The sequence below is a fragment of the Oscarella lobularis genome, chromosome 16 (genome assembly GCF_947507565.1).
Source record: "Oscarella lobularis chromosome 16, ooOscLobu1.1, whole genome shotgun sequence".
NCBI lineage: Eukaryota > Metazoa > Porifera > Homoscleromorpha > Homosclerophorida > Oscarellidae > Oscarella > Oscarella lobularis.
Genome location: NC_089190.1, coordinates 2,148,551 through 2,173,309, shown reverse-complemented (window position 1 = coordinate 2,173,309; position 24,759 = coordinate 2,148,551). Strand labels below are relative to the sequence as shown.

General features: G+C 45.0%; 5 protein-coding genes across 6 annotated transcripts; all 5 read right to left on the bottom strand.

Annotated features, from left to right (window-relative positions):
- Window positions 1-409: 409 nt before the first annotated feature.
- Window positions 410-10,206, bottom strand: LOC136196848 (DNA polymerase epsilon catalytic subunit A-like). The gene is given in 53 exon segments (XM_065986505.1): window positions 410-523; window positions 578-823; window positions 873-958; window positions 1,015-1,102; window positions 1,157-1,203; window positions 1,251-1,389; window positions 1,441-1,526; window positions 1,576-1,698; window positions 1,749-2,031; window positions 2,088-2,170; window positions 2,221-2,305; window positions 2,358-2,447; window positions 2,504-2,658; window positions 2,705-2,995; window positions 3,047-3,134; window positions 3,181-3,253; window positions 3,308-3,392; window positions 3,451-3,541; window positions 3,598-3,680; window positions 3,730-3,775; window positions 3,835-3,941; window positions 3,992-4,130; window positions 4,189-4,285; window positions 4,333-4,459; window positions 4,512-4,730; window positions 4,778-4,933; window positions 4,984-5,115; window positions 5,172-5,570; window positions 5,634-6,273; window positions 6,321-6,410; window positions 6,468-6,526; window positions 6,588-6,733; window positions 6,790-6,936; window positions 6,993-7,095; window positions 7,161-7,289; window positions 7,344-7,451; window positions 7,511-7,630; window positions 7,683-7,775; window positions 7,829-7,942; window positions 8,002-8,134; window positions 8,196-8,315; window positions 8,367-8,452; window positions 8,512-8,622; window positions 8,773-8,880; window positions 8,935-9,009; window positions 9,066-9,186; window positions 9,242-9,319; window positions 9,382-9,461; window positions 9,515-9,607; window positions 9,661-9,705; window positions 9,759-9,839; window positions 9,894-10,017; window positions 10,083-10,206. Coding segments are annotated over 53 exon segments (6,786 nt in total). The 5' UTR covers window positions 10,148-10,206; the 3' UTR covers window positions 410-450.
- A 142-nt stretch (window positions 10,207-10,348) lies between these two features.
- On the bottom strand, window positions 10,349-15,689 carry LOC136196849 (eukaryotic translation initiation factor 4 gamma 3-like). The gene is made up of 17 exons (XM_065986507.1): window positions 15,488-15,689; window positions 14,799-15,059; window positions 13,679-14,743; window positions 13,382-13,469; window positions 13,187-13,311; window positions 13,047-13,129; window positions 12,862-12,991; window positions 12,710-12,799; window positions 12,460-12,657; window positions 12,022-12,402; window positions 11,833-11,937; window positions 11,624-11,780; window positions 11,427-11,563; window positions 11,068-11,379; window positions 10,855-11,019; window positions 10,632-10,804; window positions 10,349-10,584 (listed from the first exon to the last, which is right to left on the bottom strand). Exons 2-17 carry the CDS (start codon window positions 15,054-15,056, stop codon window positions 10,374-10,376), a joined length of 3,678 nt encoding a protein of 1,225 aa, XP_065842579.1. The 5' UTR covers window positions 15,057-15,059; window positions 15,488-15,689; the 3' UTR covers window positions 10,349-10,373.
- Window positions 15,690-15,788: 99 nt separating this feature from the next.
- LOC136196851 (uncharacterized) lies at window positions 15,789-18,655 on the bottom strand. Of its 2 annotated transcripts, none has more exons than XM_065986510.1 (11): window positions 18,412-18,655; window positions 17,949-18,216; window positions 17,482-17,903; window positions 17,277-17,433; window positions 17,129-17,229; window positions 17,032-17,079; window positions 16,801-16,979; window positions 16,507-16,743; window positions 16,341-16,453; window positions 16,122-16,291; window positions 15,789-16,069 (listed from the first exon to the last, which is right to left on the bottom strand). In XM_065986510.1, exons 1-11 carry the CDS (start codon window positions 18,616-18,618, stop codon window positions 15,866-15,868), a joined length of 2,106 nt encoding a protein of 701 aa, XP_065842582.1. In that variant the 5' UTR covers window positions 18,619-18,655; the 3' UTR covers window positions 15,789-15,865. The 2 variants fall into 2 exon arrangements, with proteins under 2 accessions (XP_065842582.1, XP_065842581.1); XM_065986509.1 differs by having other exon boundaries at window positions 18,406-18,654.
- A 45-nt stretch (window positions 18,656-18,700) lies between these two features.
- LOC136196852 (beta-1,3-galactosyltransferase 6-like) lies at window positions 18,701-19,835 on the bottom strand. Its single transcript, XM_065986511.1, has 2 exons — window positions 19,775-19,835; window positions 18,701-19,727 (listed from the first exon to the last, which is right to left on the bottom strand). The coding sequence occupies exon 2, from the start codon at window positions 19,705-19,707 to the stop codon at window positions 18,718-18,720; it is 990 nt and encodes a 329-aa protein (XP_065842583.1). The 5' UTR covers window positions 19,708-19,727; window positions 19,775-19,835; the 3' UTR covers window positions 18,701-18,717.
- Window positions 19,836-19,899: 64 nt separating this feature from the next.
- On the bottom strand, window positions 19,900-24,680 carry LOC136196850 (rootletin-like). The gene is made up of 19 exons (XM_065986508.1): window positions 24,449-24,680; window positions 24,176-24,358; window positions 24,029-24,118; window positions 23,790-23,978; window positions 23,665-23,736; window positions 23,486-23,613; window positions 23,294-23,438; window positions 23,017-23,247; window positions 22,785-22,967; window positions 22,493-22,731; window positions 22,227-22,437; window positions 22,040-22,170; window positions 21,921-21,989; window positions 21,356-21,863; window positions 21,176-21,304; window positions 21,056-21,117; window positions 20,409-21,002; window positions 20,316-20,361; window positions 19,900-20,266 (listed from the first exon to the last, which is right to left on the bottom strand). Exons 1-19 carry the CDS (start codon window positions 24,497-24,499, stop codon window positions 20,003-20,005), a joined length of 3,525 nt encoding a protein of 1,174 aa, XP_065842580.1. The 5' UTR covers window positions 24,500-24,680; the 3' UTR covers window positions 19,900-20,002.
- Window positions 24,681-24,759: the final 79 nt, after the last annotated feature.

The following is a 24,759-nucleotide window of genomic DNA, read 5'->3' as shown; positions in this document are numbered from 1 at the left end:
GCCTCGCGGAGACAAGACTTGATTCTCGCGCAGCTTGGCTTTCGAATTGACGTTTTTCTGACCGTATTGATCGATGGGAGGCAGATCGAGAAGGCAGCGGCGAATTAGCGCTCGTTTCACGCATAAATGCGCTCGTAACTGGTATCGAGACTCGCAATTTCGTTTGCAGACCTAGAGAAGGCTTCGCAAAAGCAACAGAACTCGTTGAGGACATCAACGAAGAAGAAATAGCTAAACCAAGTGCTCCAGCGCGTGGTGGAACCTCTGAAACCATTCTCCGTCTCTTGGAGATCATGGAAAAACTCTTAGAGCAGTCTCAGTGGATCTAGGCAAGGATACGGCGAGGGACGGCGATCGAACGCATCAGGAAACACATCTACAACGCGCGCTAGCTACGCGTAGCCCATCGAAAAATTATTGATTTCATTTTTATAAAGCCAATATTTAGTTTCACACGTTCATTTCCACGTTCATTTGACCTATCCAATCAACGACTTCCCTCAGAAGAGAAAAACGATGATGACTGTATAAAAACAAAAATTAAAATGCGATCAATATCCATGATACTAAAACTCACTTGGCCACATTCGTAAACGTCTTCATTTTCTCCCAAAAATCCTTCTCGCCGATGGTCCCACGAAATTTCCCCGCGGCACACTCGCAATAATACCTCATATTTGACTGTTTCACCCCACTGCATTTGCTACACATCAAATCCTGGACGTTATACTCCATAGAACATCTTTGAACAGCGTCAATCACGAGCTGCTCAATCACACTGCTATCGTACTCTTGTTCGCACGTTGGACACGACCACACAGATCTAATTTATTTATTTATTTATTTATTTATTTATTTATTTATTTGCTTACGGAAGTGTGTCGTCCGAAGATTGTCTCGCCAATTGATCGCGACACAAGTCGAGGTCTCGACACGAATTACAGAACGTGCAGATTACCTAGACACATGTTGATTGATTTCTTACTCGGAACCCCTTGATATTTGAGTACGTACGTCCGGCAAAACGAAGGAGAGACACGGATCTTCGAAAGTCGCCTCCGAGGAAAATTGTCCCACGCCAATCAGCTTCATCAGATCGCGCCTTTCGCGAGAAAAATTATCGCGAAAAATAGTAACATTATTGGAAAATTCTCACTTGAGTTTCCCCACTTGATTTTGAGCATTCGAATCCAAAGCCAAAATCTAAGACATCCAATAATTAATAATTATTAAAATTGACGTTGTTTTACTTGGCAGACAGATTTAACAAATTCAAGCGCTGGGTTATCGAATTTCAAGTGAGATCCCGGCAAAACCGGAAACTCGGCACTAGCATTCGCTCGCTTTCGTCTATCGCCAGAAAACGATCGGTGAATCTTCTGCGCAAGGCTAGAAAAATATCCTAATATCGAGTTTCCGGTTTCCGCGAGCGCGCGCTACTTGAATAAGGACTGCGTGACGTCTCCTTGAATTCGCTCTTGAGCAAATTTGACGGCACTCACAGTCGCAGTCGTTTCATAGTCAAACTTTAGGAATTAATTAGAAATAGAATAATTTGATTTGGGACTAGGGTACGGGAGTTTGCTGGGTCGTCGACTGTCCGCCTCGTTTCTTCATCGGCGTCGCCCCGGCAACGTGAGCCATCCTCTCTTGGACCCCATGTTGATACATAGCCCAAATATGCCCACCAATAACAACCTAATAAATAAATAAATATATATATGTGTGTTTAAAAAAGAGTCTCTTACCTTGAATGAACGCTGACACGATTCCGGTAAATAATCGCACATGTTCCAATGCATTATAACCCCCGCTTCGCCCGTCTCCTTTTCGCCGATGTCCTCCTCTTCGTCGTTGGCGAGCAAAACGCCGGCGCTCGGCTTCCGCCTCATCACCCCGCCGTAGTTGTGCTGGTCCATCCAGACGAGATATTCCCAGCACGATTTCGGTTCGATTTCGACGCTCTGGAAGAGATTCTTGCGATGGATGCTGTCGAGAACGAATTGGAGATAGGAAAAAGCGTCGTCGAGTCTACGATAAGGAATCGATCGCGTGTGGATGAAATTTCGAAAGGGCGATTGGTTGACCTTCTCTTTTTCGTGCAGATTATTATTTTATTGAAATTAGCGAAGACTATGGTGGAACCTAAGCGTCGAAACTCCGCAATAAGCTAGAGGAAAGGTTATATATCGTGGAATCTCGCTCACGGGGGTTCGTTACCTGAACGAAGAGTTTTTTCATGAGGCTTTGAACGACTTTACAAAGAGCGGGATCGTGCAGATAGGAAGAGGGAGACCGTAGCCACCTCAAAGACAAATAAATGATTTAGAACCAATAGAAAATTAATTTCTAAATACCTGTAGAAATGTATGAGCTGTAGATCAGCCAACACGTTCTGATAACTCGACACTTCCTTTAGCCAATTATAGACGAGATGACGCAGGACCCTACGGGGAGAAAAAAACATGTAAATGAAAAATCTCATTTTTTTCATTCTCAAAACCTAAAGGCTCCAGAGCAGAGCGCCGTTTCGTCATAAGCCGACATAGTCGCCCCGCCCCCACCCCCGGCAATCATCTCCTCCAAAGAAACCTGCGGCACGTGATCAAAACTAATTGACGAACCAGCCGCACCCTCGTAATCCCCAATCCGACTCGACTAAAAAATTAATAAATATATAATCTAATTAATAGGTATTTCCTACGTGAAGAACGGCGTTGACGGCGAGACTCTCGATCTCCAATTCGACGCAGACGGTCGGATAGGCGCCGGCGCGATTAATCTCGCAACTTCCGCCTTCTTCGAGACTCGTCATGAGTCGATAGTCGTCGTCCTCTTTCCCGCCCAAATCGGGTCGTTCGCTTGGCGACGCCCATAGGAGATGATTCTGTTTATATAAATGACGCGAGAAGAAGACGTCCGCTACGAAGAGTGCCGGATCGGCGGCGAAATTCCCAATGGGAATGTGAGCGTAGCGCGCGTGCTCGAGCTGAGCCTACACGCGATGACGTCAGAAATTTGAATTATTAGTATTTGATTTTTTTACAGAAAGCCAAGCTTCCGTGTTAAGATAGTGCTGAATCATTCGCCGCGCGGCGTGCCTCTGCCAATCGAGAGGCGTGTACTGATTATCACTATAGATTCAATTAACTAACTAAGGATATCTCTCTACTCTCTTACGTCTCAGTCGAAGGTATCGCTGCGAGTGGGTAGTCATTCAGAACGGGAATCAATGACGTCAATTGCGATTGAGCTAGGATTCATACTAGGTTCCTATTGGATAATCCTCCCCTCTTAGGTTACCCACCCCATGGTGATTGGATTAGGACGAGAGTTGGGCCCTGATTGGATTGCTTGTACTCAGTCAAAAAGCGATGCATCGCGCGGAAAATCTACGTAAGGGGAATCTTATCTCCCCTCGCGGCCCGGCAGCCCGGCCGGCGTTCTCACCGGTCTGTATTCCTTCTCTACTCTGACGTCAAATGTGTGATCTTGGGGAGGGACAATTGGCTCGGTGCCGTCGGCCTGCGCACGCTCAATTCTAATAGAAAGGATAGCGAAGGGATTCTACTCTTAAGAGACGGGGGGTTCCCTTACTTTGACTTTCGTTCGTTACTGTACATCGTAACCATATTCGGCATTTGATTGGCTCTCACCGGAGCGAGAACGAAAAGAGATGCCTTAATTAAAATCAAAAATGCGTTACACAAAAAACAACTCGTATCCTACCTTTTTCAAGTGAGGAACGAAAATGCCCAGCATGGCTCTCTGATCTCTACAGAAATCAATATAGATTAATTAATTAATACGAGAGCTTTGATTTGCTATCCATACGAGAAACTATGATAGATATAGAGATGCTTGATTGTTCCCGGCTCTAAGTAGGAACACTCGGCTAGCGTTTTGAAATCAAGTTGATTGACGTCATAAGTATCGGTATCCTGTAAAAAATTCAATGAGGAAAGGAGGACTTTGTATCTCCTTCCGTTACCCTTCCGGCTAAAAGCTTAGCATCGCGTCGACTCACGCGACACACGCAGCCCAGTTTGACGAGAACGCGAAAGAGAGGCGGCACTTGGGTCTCGTACGCGCCTTCAATATCCGGGGAAGACAACTCGGCCGCCAATTCCCTAAGAAATATATCATTTTTATTAATTAATCCCCCTTCAATAGAGTACACTTGGTTACCCTTGGTGATCAAGCCAGAGCTCTTCAGGTATCGAATACTCGTACAAATGAATAGCTGGAGTCGATCTTGGTAAAGATTTCGATACACGTCTCCAGCCTTGGTAAATAAAATCAATATCGATTATGTCATATGTATTTTCTTACTGTCTCCTGATCGAGGAATGCGCGAGTTCACGTAGAAAATTCTCGGCACGTGCAACTTGAAGCAATGCAAGTCGGACCCAACAAGAGCCCATAATTTGTACAGACCCGGATGATCCATTTCGGCAACCTTAATTAAAAAAATTGAAAATTTCCTTTCGTTTTTTTCTCCCTCTCCCCACCTGTATTATTTGCCACGGTGTATCGACAATAGATAGCGCGCGTTTTCGAAAGAAGGCCGACAATCGGCCGGGATCTTCCAGTCGACGTCGCCGAAATACGGTTGAATTTCTTTCGTTGCCTTGACTCTCGCTCTCCAACTGACGTCTCTTCTGCGCGCGCACTTGAGCCTGCATCTTCCATTTCTTCTTGTGAAACTCGATCCAGGAAACACGTTCCTCCTGATTAAAATAATCAATACGGGTTAGTTATATTATGTTTTCTTTACCCGCGTCGTTCCTATGGGAGGAGGATTGCCAAGAACGTCACGCCAATTTTCGGACACTATGACGTCATCGTGAGCTTGAGCTTTTCTTTTTGTCGGCCGCATTGCGACCACGCCCCCGCGAGACGGCTTCACGACGTCTTCAAGATCAACCAAAGCCTAAATTGAGGATGTATCTCTTTTCTACGTTTGCGTGGCGATGACGTCACCTTTTCCGCTTCCTCTTTGGAGACGACTTGAAATAGATTATTAATTCTTTTCTGTTTGAACTTGTCCGTTTTCTCGAGCAATTTCTTATGCAGCCAATCGGGATGCGCGACCCTCGGAACCGGATTCGCAACCTCAAAAAAAAAGAAAAGAAAATAAATACATAACATTAATCATTTTCTTCAGCTACTTGTTGCATAGCAGCCGGTATAGTAACAATCTTCTGCACGGCGTTGCCAAGACGCTCGGCATAGTAACCCCAATCCAAAATATCCCGGATGTCACTTTCCGCCGCGGCGCCGCTCTTCAGCCACCGTCTCAAAAAATGCCGTCGCACGCTCGGCTCGACTTGAAAAATCGCCAAGGGAATCGCGCGCTCCGTCACGGGGGCTCCTTCCGGTTTGCGAGCGATGATAAAACGGCAACTGAGACCCTTGTTTTTCACCATCTGATCGCCGAGGAATTCGGCCAATCGACGCGCCGTGCTAATCGACGTCGATTTTTGCTCGCCGTAGTCTTCGAGAGCGCGACTCATGCTACGATTTTCGGAGATGAGAGCGAAGAGTTCCGTATCCGGCATATTCTCAGCCTAAAAGAAAAAAATCAATAATTCAATAATTTAATAATAATTAAATGTGGGTTTTTTCTTTACCTTGCTGTCGAGAACGTCGAGCCAATAGTTGGCCACGTGAGCGACGGACGCGTAGCACTCTTCGAGCGTCGTTCCGTTGAGAAACGACTCGAAAACGGACGATTGAAAATTCTTGATGAGTTGCAATTCGCCGCGTCGTTTCACCTCGAATCCCTAAAGAAAAATCCAATAAATAAATAATTAATTAATTAATTAATTTTCCTTTAGTTCTGCGAGACTTCGATCGTGATTAAAGACGGCGTATCGTTTTTTCAATTTCTTTCCTTCCTCTTTCGAAGCCGGAAGTATCATCGCCAAATACGGACCGTCGACTTCGAAGAATATCGAATTTTCGTTTCTCTGTTCGTACACCAAATTATCCGGGTCCAAAAGTTCTTGATATTGGTCATTTGTGTAGTGATCTTGGACCATGACGTTGAGCATGGCTCCCGGATAAGAGATATTGATTTTCGGCTTTTTTGCATTTGTTGTTCGTATGAGGAAATTCTCAGGAAAACTGGCCGGAAGAGCGCACCAAATCCCGTCCGTATCGAGTTCGAGGGGACGTCCAATTTGTTCGACGATTTCGCGTGCGCGCGTTATGATGCTAGCGCCCGTTGCGCAAACAATTCCAGCCATTTCCATAGAATACCAACGTGCACTAAAATATATAAATATTAAATAATATTATTATTTTTTATCTGTTACCCTTTTCTCATGACGTAGCCGTAGAATGAATTCAATATGCACTTGTGAGCCAATTGAAGCGAGTCGTAGAGAATTTCCTTTCCTGATGCACTAAACCCGGATAATTTATTTCCCCCGCCCCGCCCCCTCCCGTCTATCACTCCTCACGCTTTGATTTCAGCTGGATCGCCCCTCCGTTTCGCCTCCTCGACCTTCCGCTTCCAAGCCTCCACAAAAAAATCAATTAATTAATTAATCATATATAAATAAATAAAATCGTCTCTTTACTTTCAGTAATCCCTTGTATTCGTAGCGTCGATCGCGAAACGCTCTCACCGTATCGACGTAGAACGAATTCTCGCGTTGACACACCGTACTTTGTCTCTGTTCTTCGCGCGTCACCTTAACCTTACGGTACACCTTACGGCAATAATCTAAATTCAAATAATCAAGACTTCTTTTTATTTATCACGTGATTTGTTTTGTGTACCGGCGAGTCGACGTCTCTCTAAACTGGCTTGTTCCGATGGAGGGAGTTCGTGAAAGGGGCGTGGCGGATCCGTGGGTCGGTCGCCGGGGAAACTCTCCACCTCGAGTTGCTGTCGAATTGTTTGATATTCATTTCGCCGAGCAGGAACTAAAGAAATTTCTCATTAATTAATAAATTCATTTATTTATTTATTTATTTATTACGGAAGTCTCCTCTCCATATCCACGTCATTTCTCGTTGGCACGTGGCGCCTGGCTTATTGAAATCACATCCGGCGCACGTCGCTTCGTTGACGATCGACGGTGGCTACATTGTTACATTCCAACGTGTTTTCTTTTCTTTTCTTTTTCCCCGCCCACCCATCCACTCACCTGAAGTCGATTTGTCAGAATTATATTGGGATACATTGCGCCCACGTCCAAATGATAGATGAGAGGATTTTCAAGGCGATTTGGTCTCTCTTTCAAATCTCCGAGCTTCGCGAGAATTTCGTCTCGAACCTCAATAGAAATAATAAATAAATAAATAAATAAATAAATAAATAAATAACATACTTCGTCAAAATTCAAGACGTCATCCAGAGAAACGTTCTCTTCCTTTTCGATACTATGTTTCAATGTCACCTCCACTTTTGCCATGAGATTTTCAAAAGCCTGGGGATTCTATCACCAAAATTAATTATTAATTAATTGAAAGAGGATTAATACACAATAACTATTACCAATCTAAATTTGCAAGGAATGTCGGCTCGGAATACCCCGGATTCAATCGCTTCCACGTGACCACCAACATAGGTTTCAGAATCGAGCAAATGACCATCATCAGTCAATTTGCTATAGACCTGATAACCCCAATATCTAAAATAGGTCACGTGGACGAGATTATATAATTACAGCTTCCTGTTTATTGGGGAAAATAATGTTAGCGTGAAATGCTTGCACCATGAGCAGAGTCTCGCAAAGAGTCCCGGATCCCTTTCTTAAAACCTTTGAGAGATTATCAATAATTAATTATTATATTAATTAATTTAGTTATTTACTTCGTCGGGTTCAAGAGGAATGATATTGCAGAGCGAGAAAATGAACGGATGTACGTATTTCATGTAGAGATAGAACGTCGCCACGGCATCAGAAACAGAATAATTCGCCAATTCCTTAGATCACAGGAGTATCATTAATTAAACATAATCCGCGCGGCACGTGATTTTTTTACTCTGGGTTCTTCTGTCGCCATTCGACACATCTCTTCCGGGTCCAATTCAATGGGATCGTACCTCAACTTCGCTTTTGTCGTTGCTTTGAGATTCTGACTTCCAACAGGCAAATAGCTGTCACGTTTGACCCATCTAAAAAAGGAACCCCCCAAGATAAAAAAAGTCTCAAAAATTATTTCTATAATTGTCTAACCTATAGGCGTCCATGTGAATGCAGTGACGTGATTTGTACTCGCCTTGACTATCCTTCACAAAGCCAATTTCCTCAAACATGTCCATGTTGTGGTGAGCCGCTCTCGCTTCCACAAAAGGCCTTGAGAAAAAATTAGAAAAAAAAAAAAGTTTCTCAAGTTTTTTTCTTTACCAGTCGAAAAGGTCTCCGTTGAATGTAGCAATGATGTTTGGTTTTATTTCGATTATGTGGTCAAAAAATCGTCTGAGCAATGTTGCCTTAAAGGAGAAATAAAAAAATTTATTTAGAAAATAGACGAGGTCTGGGCACATCTCACTTCGTTCTCTTCATTGAAAACAATGAACGGGCCTTCGAATTCCGGTCGAGGAGTGTATTCAAAATCCTCCACGTCTTGAGACACAATTTCGCGATTCGTAATGAGATAACCCTGAAAATAAAAACGCAATCAATTAACGTGCCTGGTGCATAATAATGGACATTCTATTTGCTGCCATTGACACGCTCTTTTTATGCGCGAGTGACGTTCCGTCCGCCTGAACTGCGAGCGCCGCTTGCGCGGAAGTAGTCACTTTCTCACCTGTCCGTCTATCATATAGGATATCATCATGACGCAATCTGTACTCGCGTCCGGGAATTTCAAAGGCATCTTCGTCGTTTCAATATCAAAAGCCATTACAACGGGATCCTATTATTTAATTAATGAATATAATTAATTAATTAATTAAACAGGTTTACTAACCGGTCTGTCCGGATCCGGAAGTCGTTCAATTATTGGAGGATTTGATCCGTTTCCTTGCACTTTGTACCAACATCCCTTATAAGGAGAACTCGTCTCTCTTTTATGACGTCATCTATACGGGTTTTCCTTACCACGTTGATTTTCAAATCGATGGCAACGCGGACGTGATACGGGACGTCGTACTCTCGAATATCAATAATGTTATCCATTTGATCTGGAACTCGATTGGTCATTTTGGCGCCCAAGGAAACGCTTTTAAGAAAATAGAAGCTAAATATTTGTGACGTCACGAAACGGTACACTCAACTTAGTCCAAAGAGAAACGTCGTATTTATCCGCCGTTTTGATTCGATCTTTGTTCTTCTTAACGGCAGGCATTACCTCTCTGATATCAATTGGATTACGTAGAAGATTATTTATTTATTTATTTGATTTTTTTTCTCTTGCCTTCTGACTTTCATCAGATCTTGCGTCGTGCGAAAGGAGAGCTTTATGAATTTGCCTCTCAATCCAACCAGATGATTCGTCTATGAAAATTAAAGATATTAATTGGTAAAATAGTATTTATTTATTTATTTACCAAGTCCAAATCTTCTTTTTCCACGAGTTCAATTGTGGCGAGAAGTCCGGCAAATTTTCGACTCAAAAACGCCACCACTTCTCTTTCCATATCCTAGCAACCAACAAGTGAAAAATTCGCAATTTAAAAATTCCCCATCCTCTCACCTTTTTCGCAGCCAAATAAAAGTACGGCTCAAATGGCAACGTAGCCTTATTAATTAATTAAAATTTTAAATTAATTAATTAATTAATTCTTTTATTACTCGAAATCGGCTTCCGTCTTCCTGAATGAAATAATAATCGACTGCACTCGACATTCGCTTTTCTCCGTCAAAGATATCCGTCTAAAGAGATGGTAGAGTACGTTTCTTTTGGTAGCTTAATCCGGGAACTCTAACCGGGTGCATGTTGACTAGCCAGCCTTGTCGTGCAATCGGCTCCTTGTGGCGCTCGAAATCGAACTTGCTATCCATCCGGTCGTTCTTTACGGCGCGCGCGTACTGGCCTTCTGTCGATCCGTCGCTGCAGGGAGAAACGCGAGGCGCGATTACCCCCAAAGAGGTCTCGGCGCTCGCGCCAAGTCTTGCCTCGTCGTTTCGACGTCTTCTCGAGGCTTGAAGAAGCGCATTTTGCCCGTTCGGTTCGGCTTCATGGCGAGAGCAGAGATTCCCGCCGTCTTTCCTTTGGAGCGTGCGCTTTCGAGAACGTCACGTGAAGGGCTCTGCGTGCGCGCGCGCCCGGCGCGCGAAAATGTGGTACGGCCTCATTTCTTGAGGCGCTCGTTCAATTTTAAACTAACGCCACATTCACAAAGAATGCGCATAGCTACATCCGCCACGCACCACTACACATCTACTTTATATAGCCAATTTATTTATTTACCCATGAGTTCCTACTGTATCTGCTATGGTCCCGAATAATTTCTGACGGCTGGCAGGATTGCTAGTAGCGGGGAGTTTGAGTCCATCTTCGAGCTTCTCCTTTGATATCAACCCGGCGGCTACCGTGCCAATGCTTGATCCCATGTAATCCCAAAAGCGAGGAATATCAATTGCCATGTCATCTCCAAATTCAAGAATTTCATTCATTCTGACCCAAAACCCTCTAATTATTATATTTTGACTTTTTTTATTTACCCTTTGAAGTAATCTTCTACAGTGAGAAGAGACTCCTCGATGAGTTTCCGAAGTAGCTTGGCAGTCAGACAACGATTTTTGTCATTCTGCTCTAACGTGGTTTCCACGGCAACGCGACTCAGAAGCCAGTACTTCGACGGCGCATTCAATTCCTTCACACACTGAATAGCTTCCTGAAAAAAATCAAATATATACATATATAGATTATATATGAATTCTTCACTTTCATATCCTCAACACTACAGTACTCCTCCACTAGACTCTTCGTCTTCTTCTCCACCTCCTCGTCCGAGACTTCTTTCGTTGAGGCAACGACCGGCGAATCAGGCCTCGAGAACGAATCCGAGGGGCTCTTACTTCCGGAAGTGGGGGACCCTCTCTCTTCCGCCTTCCCAAAAAATAAAAAAGGGTAATTTCTTTTTGTTTCCCCCCTCACCTTGGCTGTAGCAACTTGAACTTTCTTCGGATCCTGCATGAGCGAAGGCATTTGAGCGAGAAGCGCTTGCCGTTCCTCTCGCGCTTTCTCCTTCATCGTCAGACCCCCCGTCGACGATTTTCTTCCGCCTGGTGGCGCGCCAGGAGAAGAAGCCTCCCTGCCACGCCCACGCCCACCTGCTGAAGCCCCGGATGTCCCTTTTCGTTGATCGCTCATATTGGGACTTGATCCGCCGCTCGCGCGACTGCCTTGACCCCATAGGGATTTTCCTCCGCTCGGACCGAGACGGACTGGCGCTTCGCCGCCACGTGGCTAAGAAATAATTAATTATAAAATTTTAATGATTTTTTATTATGTGCCTTGTCTTTGATTGTCGCGAATTTTTCCGCGTCGAATGCGTGACCTTGGGTTTGGGTTCGACTCGATTTGAGACCGGATGTGGAGACTTGCCACGATTGGTCGGCCTGAGGGAGGCCCCCCTTTGAGGAACCACCTCCTGGAGAAGAGAAAAAAATAAAATCAAACATATTATTTAACTATTTGAGGTTTCTCTAGCCTCTTTTTCTTTCGGCTGCCTTTGAGCCGGATTCCTTTTCTTTCTTTGCGTGTTGCAATAGTTGCATTTTCTGTTGCTGTTCGTCGCGAGCAACTTCTTTTCGAATTTGCGTCAAAGTCTTGGGATTATTGTCCTCGCGTCTCGGCACCCAATTGTTCTGCGCAAAAGTGACGTCGTCACAAAAAAAACGAAATAAAGCTAAAACTTACTTCTCTCAATTCGACCAAATCTTGCAACATAAACCGAACGCGCGACGGAATTTTCTTCTTGTCAATCAATTTTTTGATCCGTTCAAAATATTGATCAATCCTCAACTAAGAATAAAAATAGATAAAAAACAAAAGTCCTGGACTCTGGGGGCACTATCTATTTAATTAATTATTTATTTATTTATTTACCTTTGCTCTTTCTACGTCCAAACGCTGTCCAACTGTCGTCATCAATCGACACATGCACTCCAAGCTCTCCTGATCGGACGATTCGAGTAGCTTAATGACGCAATCGTGCATAATTGGTTCGGTGAGAAGTTGCAGTTTGTACAGCTCCCCGATGAATCTCACGTTCCCAAGCGATCGTCTCCTCACGCGAAATTCCTGCTCCAATAGTTCGGTTTTCTTCGACGCTCGTTCCTCTTCGTTTTCAATCGCTTCGACCACTTCCCTGATTTGATCCAGCGTAAGGGACTCCTTATCCTTCTCGAATTCCTTCTGGCAACGCGTCAGAAGGAGTTTCCGGAAGGAGACATTCCCCGCCGAACCGTCAGCTAGAGGAACTTTAATCTGAAATAAATAAATAAATAAATAAATACGAATATTTATTTATCTATTTTTTCTTGCCTTTGCTAAGTGGAAACATAGCCATGCGTAGGCGACGCTGAATCCGGGCTCCGTGATCGCTTTTTCGAAAACGACGTCCATCACTCCAGTCAATCTCAATTCGGTCGTAATTTCCAAATCCATCATTTGCTTGCATAGCGGCTGGAATTTTTCCGGCGTCAATTTGTTCAGAATTCCGCGCGCTTTGCGTAGGACTTCCTAAAGGAGAATGATTTTGTTTGGGTGAATACTTCCGGGATCGTTTTCTCACTTTATTGACGAGTTTTTCCGCGTCCTCTTCGGCTTGGGATCGCTCGGACATTCGAACCCACGCATTTTCAGACCGCTCCAATTTTTCAATCTAAAAAATTAAATACGAACATTTAATATTGACTATCAATAATTTTATTTTTTAGTGCTCACCGTTTTCATTTCTATGACTTTGGGTTGTTTGGATGGGCGTGGCCCCTTGGATCTAAATTGCTTACTGGGGTCACTTCTAAGCCAAGATGGAGCCAGAGAATCGGCGCTGCCACTCCCACCTCCGCCACCCCTACAAATAAATAATTAAGTTTATTTAACACTTATTGATTTTTTAATTTTTTTACCTGCTTCTTCCTGAGCCTCCGGCTCCGCTTGATCGGTATCCTCCGGAAGCTGCTTGACGACTGGCTATTTGCTCAGAAATCATCTAAACAAGAACGTGAAATTTAAAATATTATTATTATTATTTGATCTTGAGTTCAACCTTGTCAAGAACGCATTCGACGTCTGCCAAGCCTTTTGGTTTGTCGACGCAATATTGTTGAAATTGAAGAAGAAAACTGCGGTCATACTTCTTCTGACCGGCTTTATTATTCGGATTCCATTGTTCTTGGGGGGAGAGAGAGAAAGAGAAGCGAAATCAAAAATACATCAATATTATTAATTGATTTTATCTGACCGGGAGTAGTGTAGCTAATTTTTCGCGCATCTTGCGCTTTGTTCTCCGCCTCCATCGTCTCCTTCTCCGCCTCGTTCTCCTTGTTCCCCTTAGAGAAGAAAGAGTACAATGACATTGTGTCTGAATGTTACATCACGTAATGGTAGAAAGACCAGAACATGTGAACAGCAAGTCAGACTTTGCGTTGTTCACTGTCTACTCTGCTTGCAACCATTACGCGCACATAAATTTACTATAGTAATGGGTATTGACAGAGTCACGTGACATTACAAATAATTAAAATAATGATTTACTCACCTCTGATTCAGATTCTTCGTCGACGTCCTCTTCTTCTTCTTCTTCTTCTTCCTGGTCAGGTGACGTACTTATTCCCGCCACTTTTGCTGAATCAGTCATTAATTCCAATGGGGTTTCTTCTTCTTCTTCTTGATCTCTCTCCTCTTCTTCTTCTTCTTCAATCTGTTCCACTGTCTCCTCCCCCTCCTCCTCTTCCTCTGGAGCTTCGTTCTCCGTTGCCATGGCTGCATCCAAGCTATCCAATCCCTCCTTCATTTCGTCTGGAACATTTCGCTCCAGCATCTTTTCATCATCTGTAGCAGATTGAATCAATGCAAAATTGACGTCAACAGGAACAGGAGCCGCTGATTCAACGTCATCTGCATTGTTATCTTCTCGTTCGACTTCCGGCGGCGGCGGCGTCGTCTCCACGGCAACGGTAACCGCCGCACTAGCAACACCATCCTGAGGCAATTCTTCATCATCCTTCACTTCCTCCTTCTCGACGACGACGAGAGGAGGAGAAGGCTGCGGCGGCGGCGGCGGCGGCGGTTCCGCCTCCGGCTCCTCCCTTTCCTTAACATTTTCCACCACTTCCTTCTTTCTCTCCTCAGGACTCATAGCTAATAGCTCGGCTGATATACTCTCATTCGTCGTCGGATCCTTCATCACAACCGCCTTCGTCGTCTCCTCCGCCGTCGTCGTCGCCAACGACGACGGCGTCTCCGATCGCGGCGTCGCAGGACGACCGGATAAAATCTCCATAGTGACGTCCTCCTTTGTATCCGGATCCTTGATGGTGACAGCGGACGTTCGCGGACGACGTTGCGGCAGGGCTTGCTGCAAGGGTTGCTGTAGCAACGGCGGCATGGACTGCGGATGCGTTTGCAACATGGACTGCGGAACCATATACATTTGTTGCGGGGGAGGAACCTGCTGTTGAGGAACAAAAGTCGGTTGTCCTGGATAGAAAGACTGCTGTTGAGGACGATAATAGGAAGGAGGGCCACTCTGTGGATGAGGCATGTACTGTTGCTGTTGTTGAGGAGGATAGCCATGGTGAACAGGACGCTGTTGATAGATCAGCTACACATTATTACATAATAATTAATTTTATTAATTTTATTTTTTTGCTATATACCTGTGGTCCCCCCGGAGTTGCGTACATCACGTGTTGCGGTGCCGCCGCCGCCATGAAACCGCCGTATGACGATCCCGTTGGTGATATCAGCGCTCCTGAACCGCCCGGACCCGGCGGTCCTTGAGGCTGAGACGGCGGCACGGGGAGGACGGGCGGACGCTGATGGGGCCCCATTCGGTTGCGGGACCAATTTTGCCGAGGAGGTCCCGATGGATATTGCGATGACTGCATGCCTCCGTTGTACGGCGGCTGAGCCATGGTCTAGGGAGACGGAAACCAAGTTCGAGTAGGGTTTCATTCATTCAAGTTCGGTCAGAATGCCGGTTGGGCAGGGACGTGCGTGATTAGCGCGGGTTTTTCGCTCAGGTTAGGCGCGATTATGGCCGCGGTGGGGAGCACGTGACGCCGCGAAGCGATTTTTTCGCTAAAAGAATGGTACGGTATGAAGCGATGTCACGGAGAGAATAGGGTTCAGTCAGAAAACCGCAATAGCGTACGCGCGCGACGCTCCGATCGGTCGAAACGCGTACAGTTGTGTAGCACGTTGGAACCAGAAGGGCGGGGAGACTGGGTCATAGTTTCTCGCGTCAGACGAGCGTTTCTACAGTCTTTTCGGCTCGCGCAAACGCCGACTGCGTTGGGGATGTGCGTTGGGGTCGATGAACTTGGCAAATAAACCACGTTCTTACTGATTTCCTCTCACGATTATTGAACGGGCCCAGAATACGCCGATTCACATCGTACGGCCCTCGAATGTCGACGGGCTGCTAGGTAGAAGATGCTTTAGAGCAACACGAAGTCGCGTAGTCGACTCGACGGTCGGATCGCTTCCGAAAAGACGGATACTTTTCCGACGTGAAGATCTTCGCCCTGGAAAGCGATAGATCAGAAGACGTCACGAGCAGGAAAATGACGTCATTGAAAGCATTGCAAAACGCGCGTTAAAGCACCTACACGTGCAAACCACGTGTCCCCAATCCACCCAAATCATTAATTTTTCGACAGTTTTGAGGCGACAGCGTCCATAGTACACACAAACTAAAAAGAACACGTAATCGAAGTTTTTCTCAGTTTTTCCGATACAAATCACAATAAAACTGATGCCCTTTCTGCCCCTTTTCGCTCTCCCAGTCCTTTACCTGGCATTCCTTCGAACAGTACACCTCCACACATTCCGAGCAATGTTTCAACTTTTCCCCCTCGCCACGACGACACACCACGCAACGACGAATCGGTTCGCACCCCAGCACTTTCCTATACCCAACTAGGGCCTATAGAAAAAAGTAGACCTCCTATATTACAAGAAAAAACAATTTCTCCTACCTCTCTATAGTGGGCTTCGTAGTGTAACCAATCAGTAGCATCTTTTTTATCCATTCGGCACAAATAGGCCATGTCATTCAAAGCCAATGCAAACTGCTTGAGACTAATGCAGGCTTTAGCTCGACGAAAAACGGACTTTTGCATGTATTTTTTAGCGTCAGGATTCTCGACTGAGACGATGCAAAATATATAAAAAAATGACGTCTCTAGCGCGCTTACCTCCAATACATTTTGCTACAGCGAACGTGCAATCCTTGATGGCGTTTTCCCAATACTCGAGTTTCAAATAAGCCTGAGCTCGGTTGCTGTACAAAACCGGCGGCAACGACCACCTAAAAGCAAAAAAGCAAAGTTCTAAAACGTCTTATAATTAATAAATAAATACCAAGTTCTCAAATTCTCTTTCGCTTCTTTTCCGCTCGACGACGACGACGACGACGACGACGACGATGACGGCGGCATTTGTGGAAGAACTTCGATGGCATGACTGTAGTGATGAATTGCCTCCATATAACGACCCCTCTTGAATCGCTCGTTGCCCGCTTCCTTGTATTTTTCACTCTCCGCTGCATCCAAGCCGAATGCGTAGCGATTGTAGTCCTCTTCCTTTTGCTTCCAAGTGCTAAAAAAATCAATATTGTTTTATTAATTAATCCAAGTGGGTTTTTCATCTTCATACAATTGGCCATATTTGGTAAAAAGACGTCGAATCCTATCAAAATCGTCTTCAAACGACGGCTCGCGATAAACGCGAAGATTCGACAGATCGCGATAGGTGATGCCGGAGTCGAGAAGACGCGCGCACGACTCGGGCGTCTCGGCGAGACTGCCAATGCAAACGACCGACTCTTCCTGCATCTAGAAATAGAGAAAATCATTGGATAACTTCACGGGAGCTGCGTCTACGGACCGGTATATGAGTTGAGAACATGAAACGCGTCAAACCAATCAACATGCCCTAGAATCAAATATCCCAAATAATTAATTATAATTAATTAATCGATCACCGTCTGTTCGGAGAGTTTTTCTCTACATCTTCCCGCGTGCGTAGATACAGTTTTTATTACCTGGAGGCACGACATGACGATGCCCGGTTCAGGTGCAAAAACTATGAAATCACGTGACGTATTGGCTTATAGATATCCGTTTCTCTACCCATTAATTCCAGTAACGTTCCCAGGTTGTGTTTCTCTAAAATCACGTGACACAAATCCTCCGTCTTGCACAGAGACGACATCAGATTCAAAACCATGCGAATCATTTTGATGTCATGCGACGTCACAATTGGCGTCTCCAGCCATCTCAACAACGCCTATAAATAATATATACAACAAATTCCTTATATTTAATATATCAATACTTTGAGAACGGCTTTATCTTGAATAATGGAGAGCCGCCTCTCCTCCTCACAAGCAATCTCCAATAAAATATCGACTACATCTTCCTGCGACTGTCTAGCCAATAGGAGAGCAAACGCTTTGTGCACCTCTCCCTTATATACCCCATTCTCGTCCCCTTCCTCGGCCCCTATACCACTTCCCTCTCTCACAATATCATGCCACATGTACTCCTCAAAGTCTTTCATTAGATTCGCGTGCTCGTTCACATACCAATCCACGACCACTTCGTGCGCAATTCTCTGCGCGCCATCTCGCAGTAAAATCTTTCCCAAATTGGAAAGTCCGCCGCAGGCAATGATTTCGCTATGGACGGCCTCGTTCGCTTTGCACATTATATAGACGCAATTGACGGCCCAGAATAGAGCCATGGGTTCCTTTCCACCTATACAAAAATTATTGATTTATTGATTTTGATATTTTTATTTACCGTCGATGAAGGAGTTGAGTGCTTTCATCATTCCCGCCGATATAGCCAGTGACATAATCTGGAGTTCATTTATCGGATTTTTCAATATGTAATGAGTGAGTTTGATGACGTAGAGAATCGCGACGCGCCATTTTCCCGTTATTTTGAATATCGCTTCTTTTTCCCCTTTTCCTCTCGTCTCTGGAAGACGCATGCTCAACAAACGCACGATCCAACCGATGAGGCCCGATTTCACTAAGATTTGCATGTGATCCAACAGCTCTGAGTCCTAAATAGACATTCTTCGATTTGCGCACGCGCGCGCGTTTTTCCCCCCAAAGGGAGCCCAGCTCTCAAAAAAAGGCGTCGCGATTGTTATAAAACGAGCAAAATGCGAAAATCGTTCATAATAAGAATAAATAAATAAACTTTCGCTTTCAAAATGAGCAAAGACCACGCCCTCCCAGCAAACTCTTACCGAGACCTTAGAATTGCAAATAATCGCGCCCAAATCGGCACAGCATTTCAGTAGCGAAGCTTGCCAAGGACGATTACGTCCCAAACTCAGCTCGACCGCTTCGATATCCGTTTTTCCGCCGCTGAGCGCCTTGAACATCTCCTCGAGACGAGTCTTGCGTTTTTTCGTTGTCTGCAGTATCTCGCGAACGTCGTATTGCTTCTCGCGCTCCATTACTCCCCGGGAGAAAGGTGGAGAAACTAGCGACAAATACGCACGCGCGCCCGGCGAAAACACGTGCGCGCATATATAATTAATACTTTAGACCTTAATTCAAGGTAAGGGCAGATTTCTCTGACAGCATTGCGACGGAAGCGCTTTCCAATCGTACTCGTACGACGGTCTCACGAGCGTCTCCTTATCGCACAATTTCCCCCTATCTACTAAAGATCTCTGCTTCGATTTCATATCGTCAATCGATTGCTTATGAGTAACAATGAACGATTCGTGACATCCGCGCGATTTGTACTCCGTATCGAAACGCCGATCGTGCCAGCGTTCGATGTCGAGTCCAGCGAGCCACGTGCCCACGGCAACGTCCTCATTGCTATACACCTGCAACAGGTCGCGATTTCGCGCTATAAAGTCAACCAAATCGAAACTGAGCACGTAGCCGCCGCCCAACGCGTGCGGCAAATATCGATCGCAGAGAAACCAATCGCTTTCCTTCCACTTACCGCTCTTCTTCACCGCCGCTCGCCCGTCGAAGAAACCCCAATAGAAGCGTCGCGGCGGTTTCCTATGACCACGCCCACGCAACGCTTTGACCAAGAGCGGAAGTCGCGCGAACGTGTCGTCATCGGCTTTGAATAAATAATCGAAATTAATTGATTTCGATGCCCACGTGAGCGTGTGTAGCATTTTCTCCGTCAGTTTCGTGTAGCCTTCGGCGAAGTTTTCGAAGAGGATTAGATCGTCGTTTTCGGCGTTTTCGGCGCGAAGTTCGTCGATTTGATCGCGCGTCGCGCCCATCGTTCCCATGACGAATTTCCATTCGATTTCGCTGCGATTGATGTTGATTTTCGAAAGCCACGTCTGTCGCATCGTCGAGCGTTCTTTCGCCTGATTCGGACCGGTGATGATGACGATGAGAAGGAGATAGCGATGCTGGGAAAGTTTCGGCGTTTTCGTCGAGGAACGACACGGTTCGCAGACTTTGGACGATTTCGAACAGCCAGGCGATAAGAATTGCAAATAAAAGAACGGCGCCGATATGCAAAAACACAGCAAAACGATCAAAGAACGTCCAAACCGATATCCCATCCAGTAGGCCTAGCGCAGCGCTAAAACTCGCAATGAAGAGGACTCTTGTTCTCATTGGAAGCCTAACCGGCTTGCTAGCGATTGCCTTGTATCCTATTGCCGTCCAGCCGAAGCTTCATCCCGAAAAGTGGCGCGAGCGACAGCGAACGATACGGGACGAAAAGAGTCTCGAAGAAACGCAGCCGGGAGGAATGAAAGTCTGGCAGGATCCCTTCGACAGAAAAAAGAAATAGCACGGACTAAAACTAGCTGTAGAATAAAACGGATTTTTAAATGCAATAAAGAATTATATGAATCAATACTTTTGCGGAGTGCTCGTAAATAAGGGTGACGTCACGCGCATCGCGGGAGACGATTGGCTCGCTTTCCAGTCACGTGATCGATTCGGATTTAGCGAAACGTCTCGCGAAGACGACGCCGTTTCGTTCATCATCTGCTGAAGGGATTCGCCCAAGAGCAAACGCAGTTCCTTTACCTCTTTGTCCTTCTTCGTTATTTCAGAGCAATATTGACGTTTTTTGCGCCGACGCTCGGTCACCTCTGACTGCAAACTAGCCACCTAAAAACGCACGTGATTAGTATAGGAGCTATTATTAATTAACGTCTACCTTTGCTTCTAATTCCCGCACTCTTTTCCTCAATTTGCCCTCAGCCCTACACCAAGTATTACTAATAAATTTAATCTGAAAATTTCTACTCGCCCTTGGTCGCCGTGTTCAGACTTCTCCGTCAATTCCGACATGAGCCGAACGTAGCGACATCTCTCGACCTCCCACTCGGCGCGACTCCGCTTCAATTCGCTCTCCACATCACCCAGTCGCGTTCTCAGCTGAATTATGACTTCCGTTCCGGCGGCGACCTCCCCTTCTAACTTTCCCTTCAACGCCAAATAGGATTTTGCCTCGTTGCACGTGTGAAAGCGCTCCGCTTCCGCTTTTTCGATTTTGGCGCGCATTTCGTTCAGCTGCGTTTCGTTGGCGCGTCGCTGCGCGTCGACGCGTTCGAGAAGCGCGTCGCGTTCGCGTACAACTGCCCAATAGCCGCGTTTCCCGTCCGCTTCCGGTTTTTCTTCAAAAAATTTCACAAGTGCGGCGATTTTCGATGCGAAGGGTAATGACAATGATGACGTTCCAGACGTCAATGGAAATACTGACGTGTAAAGACCGTCGAGCTGTGACGTCATCTTTGATATGATATCTTCCTTTTTTGTCACTTCGAGTTGGAGGGCATTTCGCACGGTAGGCGTGCCCCCTTCGAGTTCTCGCACCAATTTCAAACTTTCCAGAGAAGCCGCTCTAAAAACGAGATATGACGTCAATTAATTAATTAGTCATTTACACGTTATCACTTTTCTGCGGATAATTTGACTTGAAGTCTTTGCACATTTTGCTCGGCCATCTCTTTGTCATTCTAAGAAAAATAACATGTAATTTATATACCTACTGTATTAAACTTTCTTTCTTCTAACCTGGCTCAACTTCAGCTCCTTCTCAAGAGAACTGACTCGTAATTTCATATCACTCGCCTCTCCAACAGACTTCCTCCACATCTCTTCAACCGCCTTCAGCCGACCAATCAAATCCTGACGCTCCGTTTGCTAGTAAAAACAGAAGTGCCCTTAAAATTCACATCGCAACAAATCTCTTACCTCTTCCACCCATTTTCGTTTCTCCGCCTCCAGCTCCAATTTCTCGCGCATCAATCGTCCTTTTTCCTCATTCCACGTCGACTGCATTGATCTCAGTGTCTCGACGACTCCCTCTAGGCTTTTCCTCTCTACTTCCGTCTCCGTCAATCTCTCGACCACGCCTTCTTTCTCCTCTTCCAATTTCTCAATTTGGCTTTGCCCTGTTTTGAATCGTTCCTCCGCTTCTGTCAATCTCTTTCTGACGTCATCTAATTTTCTCTCCACTTCATCGATTCTGCTTCCTCTTGACGTCACTTCGCGTTCGGATTTTTCCAGTGTCGATTTCAGCGTTTCAACTTCCTTAGCCAATTGCTCATTCGTTTCGTCAAGACGCCGATTCGATTGCGTCATTCGCTCTCGCTCTTCCACAAAATCCTGGACCTCCAATTGCAATTTTTCGACGTGCTGTTCTAGAGTCTGTTGCGTGACAACGCGCGTCTGACCTTCCCCTTCAAGCAAATCACATCGACTACCGAAATACGAAATAAAACAATTATGAATTATTCTTATAAGATTAATTTTATACTCGTTCAGAGCTTGATACTTTGTCTCGAGCGTTTGACATTCCGCCGTCTTTTCTTGTTGATAACATTGACTGGGAAAAGTATATATGAATATTTTTATCTGTATCTATTTTTCGTGTACCTTGTTTCTAAGTCAGTTTTGAGCACTTCGATTGCTTTCGTCAGAGCTGATCTCTCTCTTTCGCTGGACTCGATTCGACGTCTCGTTTCTTGCAGCTGGCAATTCAAATGCACGATCTGACCCTCCAGTTCCTTTGAGAAAATATAATAAATAAATATTATATCTAATCTATCGTTTTTTCCCTTACCTGGCGATTAACGTTATGAGAAGTGAGTGCTCCCTTCACTGCAGCCCACGCTTCATTTGCGACGGTCTCTACTCCGCTATCTCCGCCGTCTCTCTCCTCACTACTCCGCCCACCCACGTGCATTGAAACCTGACTCTCGCCCAAATCCAAATCAGAGGCTAGGCTTGACCCGGAAGAAGACGCCAAGACACCGGCACTTTTCACTGGCGTGCTAATACAAAATACCTATCTAATTAACCCTCATTATTTTTAATTAATGAATTTACCTAGTTTGCTGATTTGGTTGTGATCTGGGTCTTTCAAATGAATTCGCTGACACGCCTAGAGGGGAAACGCGTTCAGTCAAATCCAATAGAGGTGGAGAGATGATGGTTGAATTTTTCAATTTCATTGAATTTGTTATCTTTTTCAGTGTTTCTTGAAGGACTGAGCAGCTGGATTCGAGCACGCGACGTCGATCTTGATTTCCTTGTAATTCCTGAAGAAGTTCTTCATTTTTCATCAGCTGAAATTAATTCATTAATTAATTAATCAAGGATATTTTGAGTGATTTTTTACCAAGTCTTCCACTCTTGCTTCCACTTCTTTTCTGGCGTTTTCTGATTGGCTGAAAGCTACTTGAATTTCTCGTTTTTCCGCTTCCAATTTTGCTAATTGGTTTTCTCTTCCTTCGACGGTTTCTATCAACTCCTTCTCCTTTTTGTCAAACTTTAGTCTCTCGTTGCCAAAATCCAAAGAAACCTATCAGTAAAAAATGTACTATTACTAACAACTTCTCTTGTGGAATAACCTCTCTCAATTTATCTGCTATTTCTTCACACTTTCTCTCCCAATGTCTCTCTCTCCTTTCAATCGAATTCCCCAGACTTTTGACGCTCTCGCAAACAAAACCGCGCATCAATTCAATATTCCTCTGCGCCCTCGATTTTATATCATTATGATCGCTTCTTAGCAATGACACAATAGGTAGCAATCTCGCAAGATCTTCTCTCCATTTCGTTTTCTCAACCAAAACCTTAACCTAAACACAAATATACTAAGTATAGATATTTTTTATGTACACATACTCTCAGCTCATTCTTATGTAATTGATCCTTGTGTTGTAATAGTTCACGTGACTGTTGCCAATCCGCTGTCAACTTATGAATATCAGTCACGAGTCTCTGATTGGTCTCCTTGCTTTCGACAAGTTTAGATTTCAAATCGGAAGTTCTACGAATATATATTTAATATTTATGTATGAGTATACTGTACGGTACATTTTTTCTTTCTCTTTCAGTTTGAGTAACGTCCCCTGTAGCTCTTCGCCGTGCGACTGTTGCAATCTGCTCACTTTTTGATCCGCTGATGATAGCTGAAATTCCAAACTAGACATGCTCTCCTCCAACTAGAAAACAAGTCCAAATACAATAATAATATAAATCCCAAGTGATCTCACGTGAGTGCTTTTCTCAAGAGCCTGTCGACTCTCCGCTACCAAATCCGTATTCCTCCTTTTATACTGTAACAACTAAAAAATCAATATCTAATAAATAAAGTTTATACTTCATCAATTACGTGTACCTTTGCTTGAAGTTTTTGCACTAATATTGCCTGTTTTTGCCGTTTGTCTTCGTATCGCTTCACGTGCACTTGATGCCGTCTCTCCTTCTCTACAAGTTGCTTTTGAAGTAGAGTCATCTGATCGACAAACGACAGCTTCTCCTGACGCAGAACATCCACTTCCTGCTCCAACTGAAAAATCCTCTCAAGCTAAAATAAATGAATAAATAAATAAATAAATAAAGTTGAAATATTCTCACCTTTGAGCTCACAGCAACGTATTTCTCGCCGAGATCTTCTCGCTCGCGTCGCGCCTTTCTCAACAGCGCTTCGACACGCTTCACCTCATCCTAAAAAGAAAACAAGAGCGTGGGAAAAACGCACGTGCCGCCGCACGCGCTGCTTACTTCGAGAAGTTGATTCTCGCGCGCCAAATCGTCGTCGCACGTCGGCGCGCCGTCGGATCGCGCGAGACACGCGTCGACGATTTCGCGAATGCGTTCGGGCACGTGACGCGCGCTCGCCGAATCGCGTCGTAGGAGAACGATTGCAGGATCGGTTTGAACGCGCGTGCACGCCTCTTCGAGACGCTACAGTACGAAAATAATGATGTAGCGAGTTTTTGGGGTCCCGCAAAGCTCGATCGATGAATCGAGGCTTTTTTGCTGCGATTCGCTTACCTGTATGACGCGTTCGAGTCTCGCGTCTCTTTCCGTAACGTAGGTGGCCATTTCGTGCGTTTTCTCGTCGTGTAAACAGAAGAGGTCGCCAGGCACTTGAGAGTCCTTCCCCTTTTTTCCCCACAAACAATTCGGGTAACTTGAGACGGCGAGACGGCACCAAACACGATGGGTAAAGCGACGATTGCCAGCGACAATCGGCGGCGCGATTTTTAGGCGAGAATTCGATCGAGAATCTCTATTATTTTAACGTGCGTTACCGGTTACGTGAACAAACCACAAACGAGATCTCGCTGGCTACACGCGAACTC

What these genes read in the sequence shown, in the direction of transcription:
- LOC136196850 (XM_065986508.1), bottom strand. Translation starts at nt 24,499, where the DNA reads ATGGCCACCTACGTTACGGAAAGAGACGCGAGACTCGAACGCGTCATA. An exon ending in ACGTTGCTGTGAGCTCAAAG is followed by an intron (nt 23,979 to 24,028) that starts GTGAGAATATTT and finishes CATTTATTTTAG; the next exon opens with CTTGAGAGGATTTTTCAGTT. An exon ending in AAGCAAGAGTGGAAGACTTG is followed by an intron (nt 22,732 to 22,784) that starts GTAAAAAATCAC and finishes AATTAATTTCAG; the next exon opens with CTGATGAAAAATGAAGAACT.
- LOC136196852 (XM_065986511.1), bottom strand. Translation starts at nt 19,707, where the DNA reads ATGGGATATCGGTTTGGACGTTCTTTGATCGTTTTGCTGTGTTTTTGC.
- LOC136196849 (XM_065986507.1), bottom strand. Translation starts at nt 15,056, where the DNA reads ATGGCTCAGCCGCCGTACAACGGAGGCATGCAGTCATCGCAATATCCA. An exon ending in TCGAATGCGTTCTTGACAAG is followed by an intron (nt 13,130 to 13,186) that starts GTTGAACTCAAG and finishes GTTCTTGTTTAG; the next exon opens with ATGATTTCTGAGCAAATAGC. An exon ending in TCGCGACAATCAAAGACAAG is followed by an intron (nt 11,380 to 11,426) that starts GCACATAATAAA and finishes ATTATTTCTTAG; the next exon opens with CCACGTGGCGGCGAAGCGCC.
- LOC136196851 (XM_065986509.1), bottom strand. Translation starts at nt 18,618, where the DNA reads ATGGAGCGCGAGAAGCAATACGACGTTCGCGAGATACTGCAGACAACG. An exon ending in AACGTTACTGGAATTAATGG is followed by an intron (nt 17,230 to 17,276) that starts GTAGAGAAACGG and finishes GTGATTTCATAG; the next exon opens with TTTTTGCACCTGAACCGGGC. An exon ending in ACGAAGCCCACTATAGAGAG is followed by an intron (nt 16,070 to 16,121) that starts GTAGGAGAAATT and finishes TTTTTTCTATAG; the next exon opens with GCCCTAGTTGGGTATAGGAA.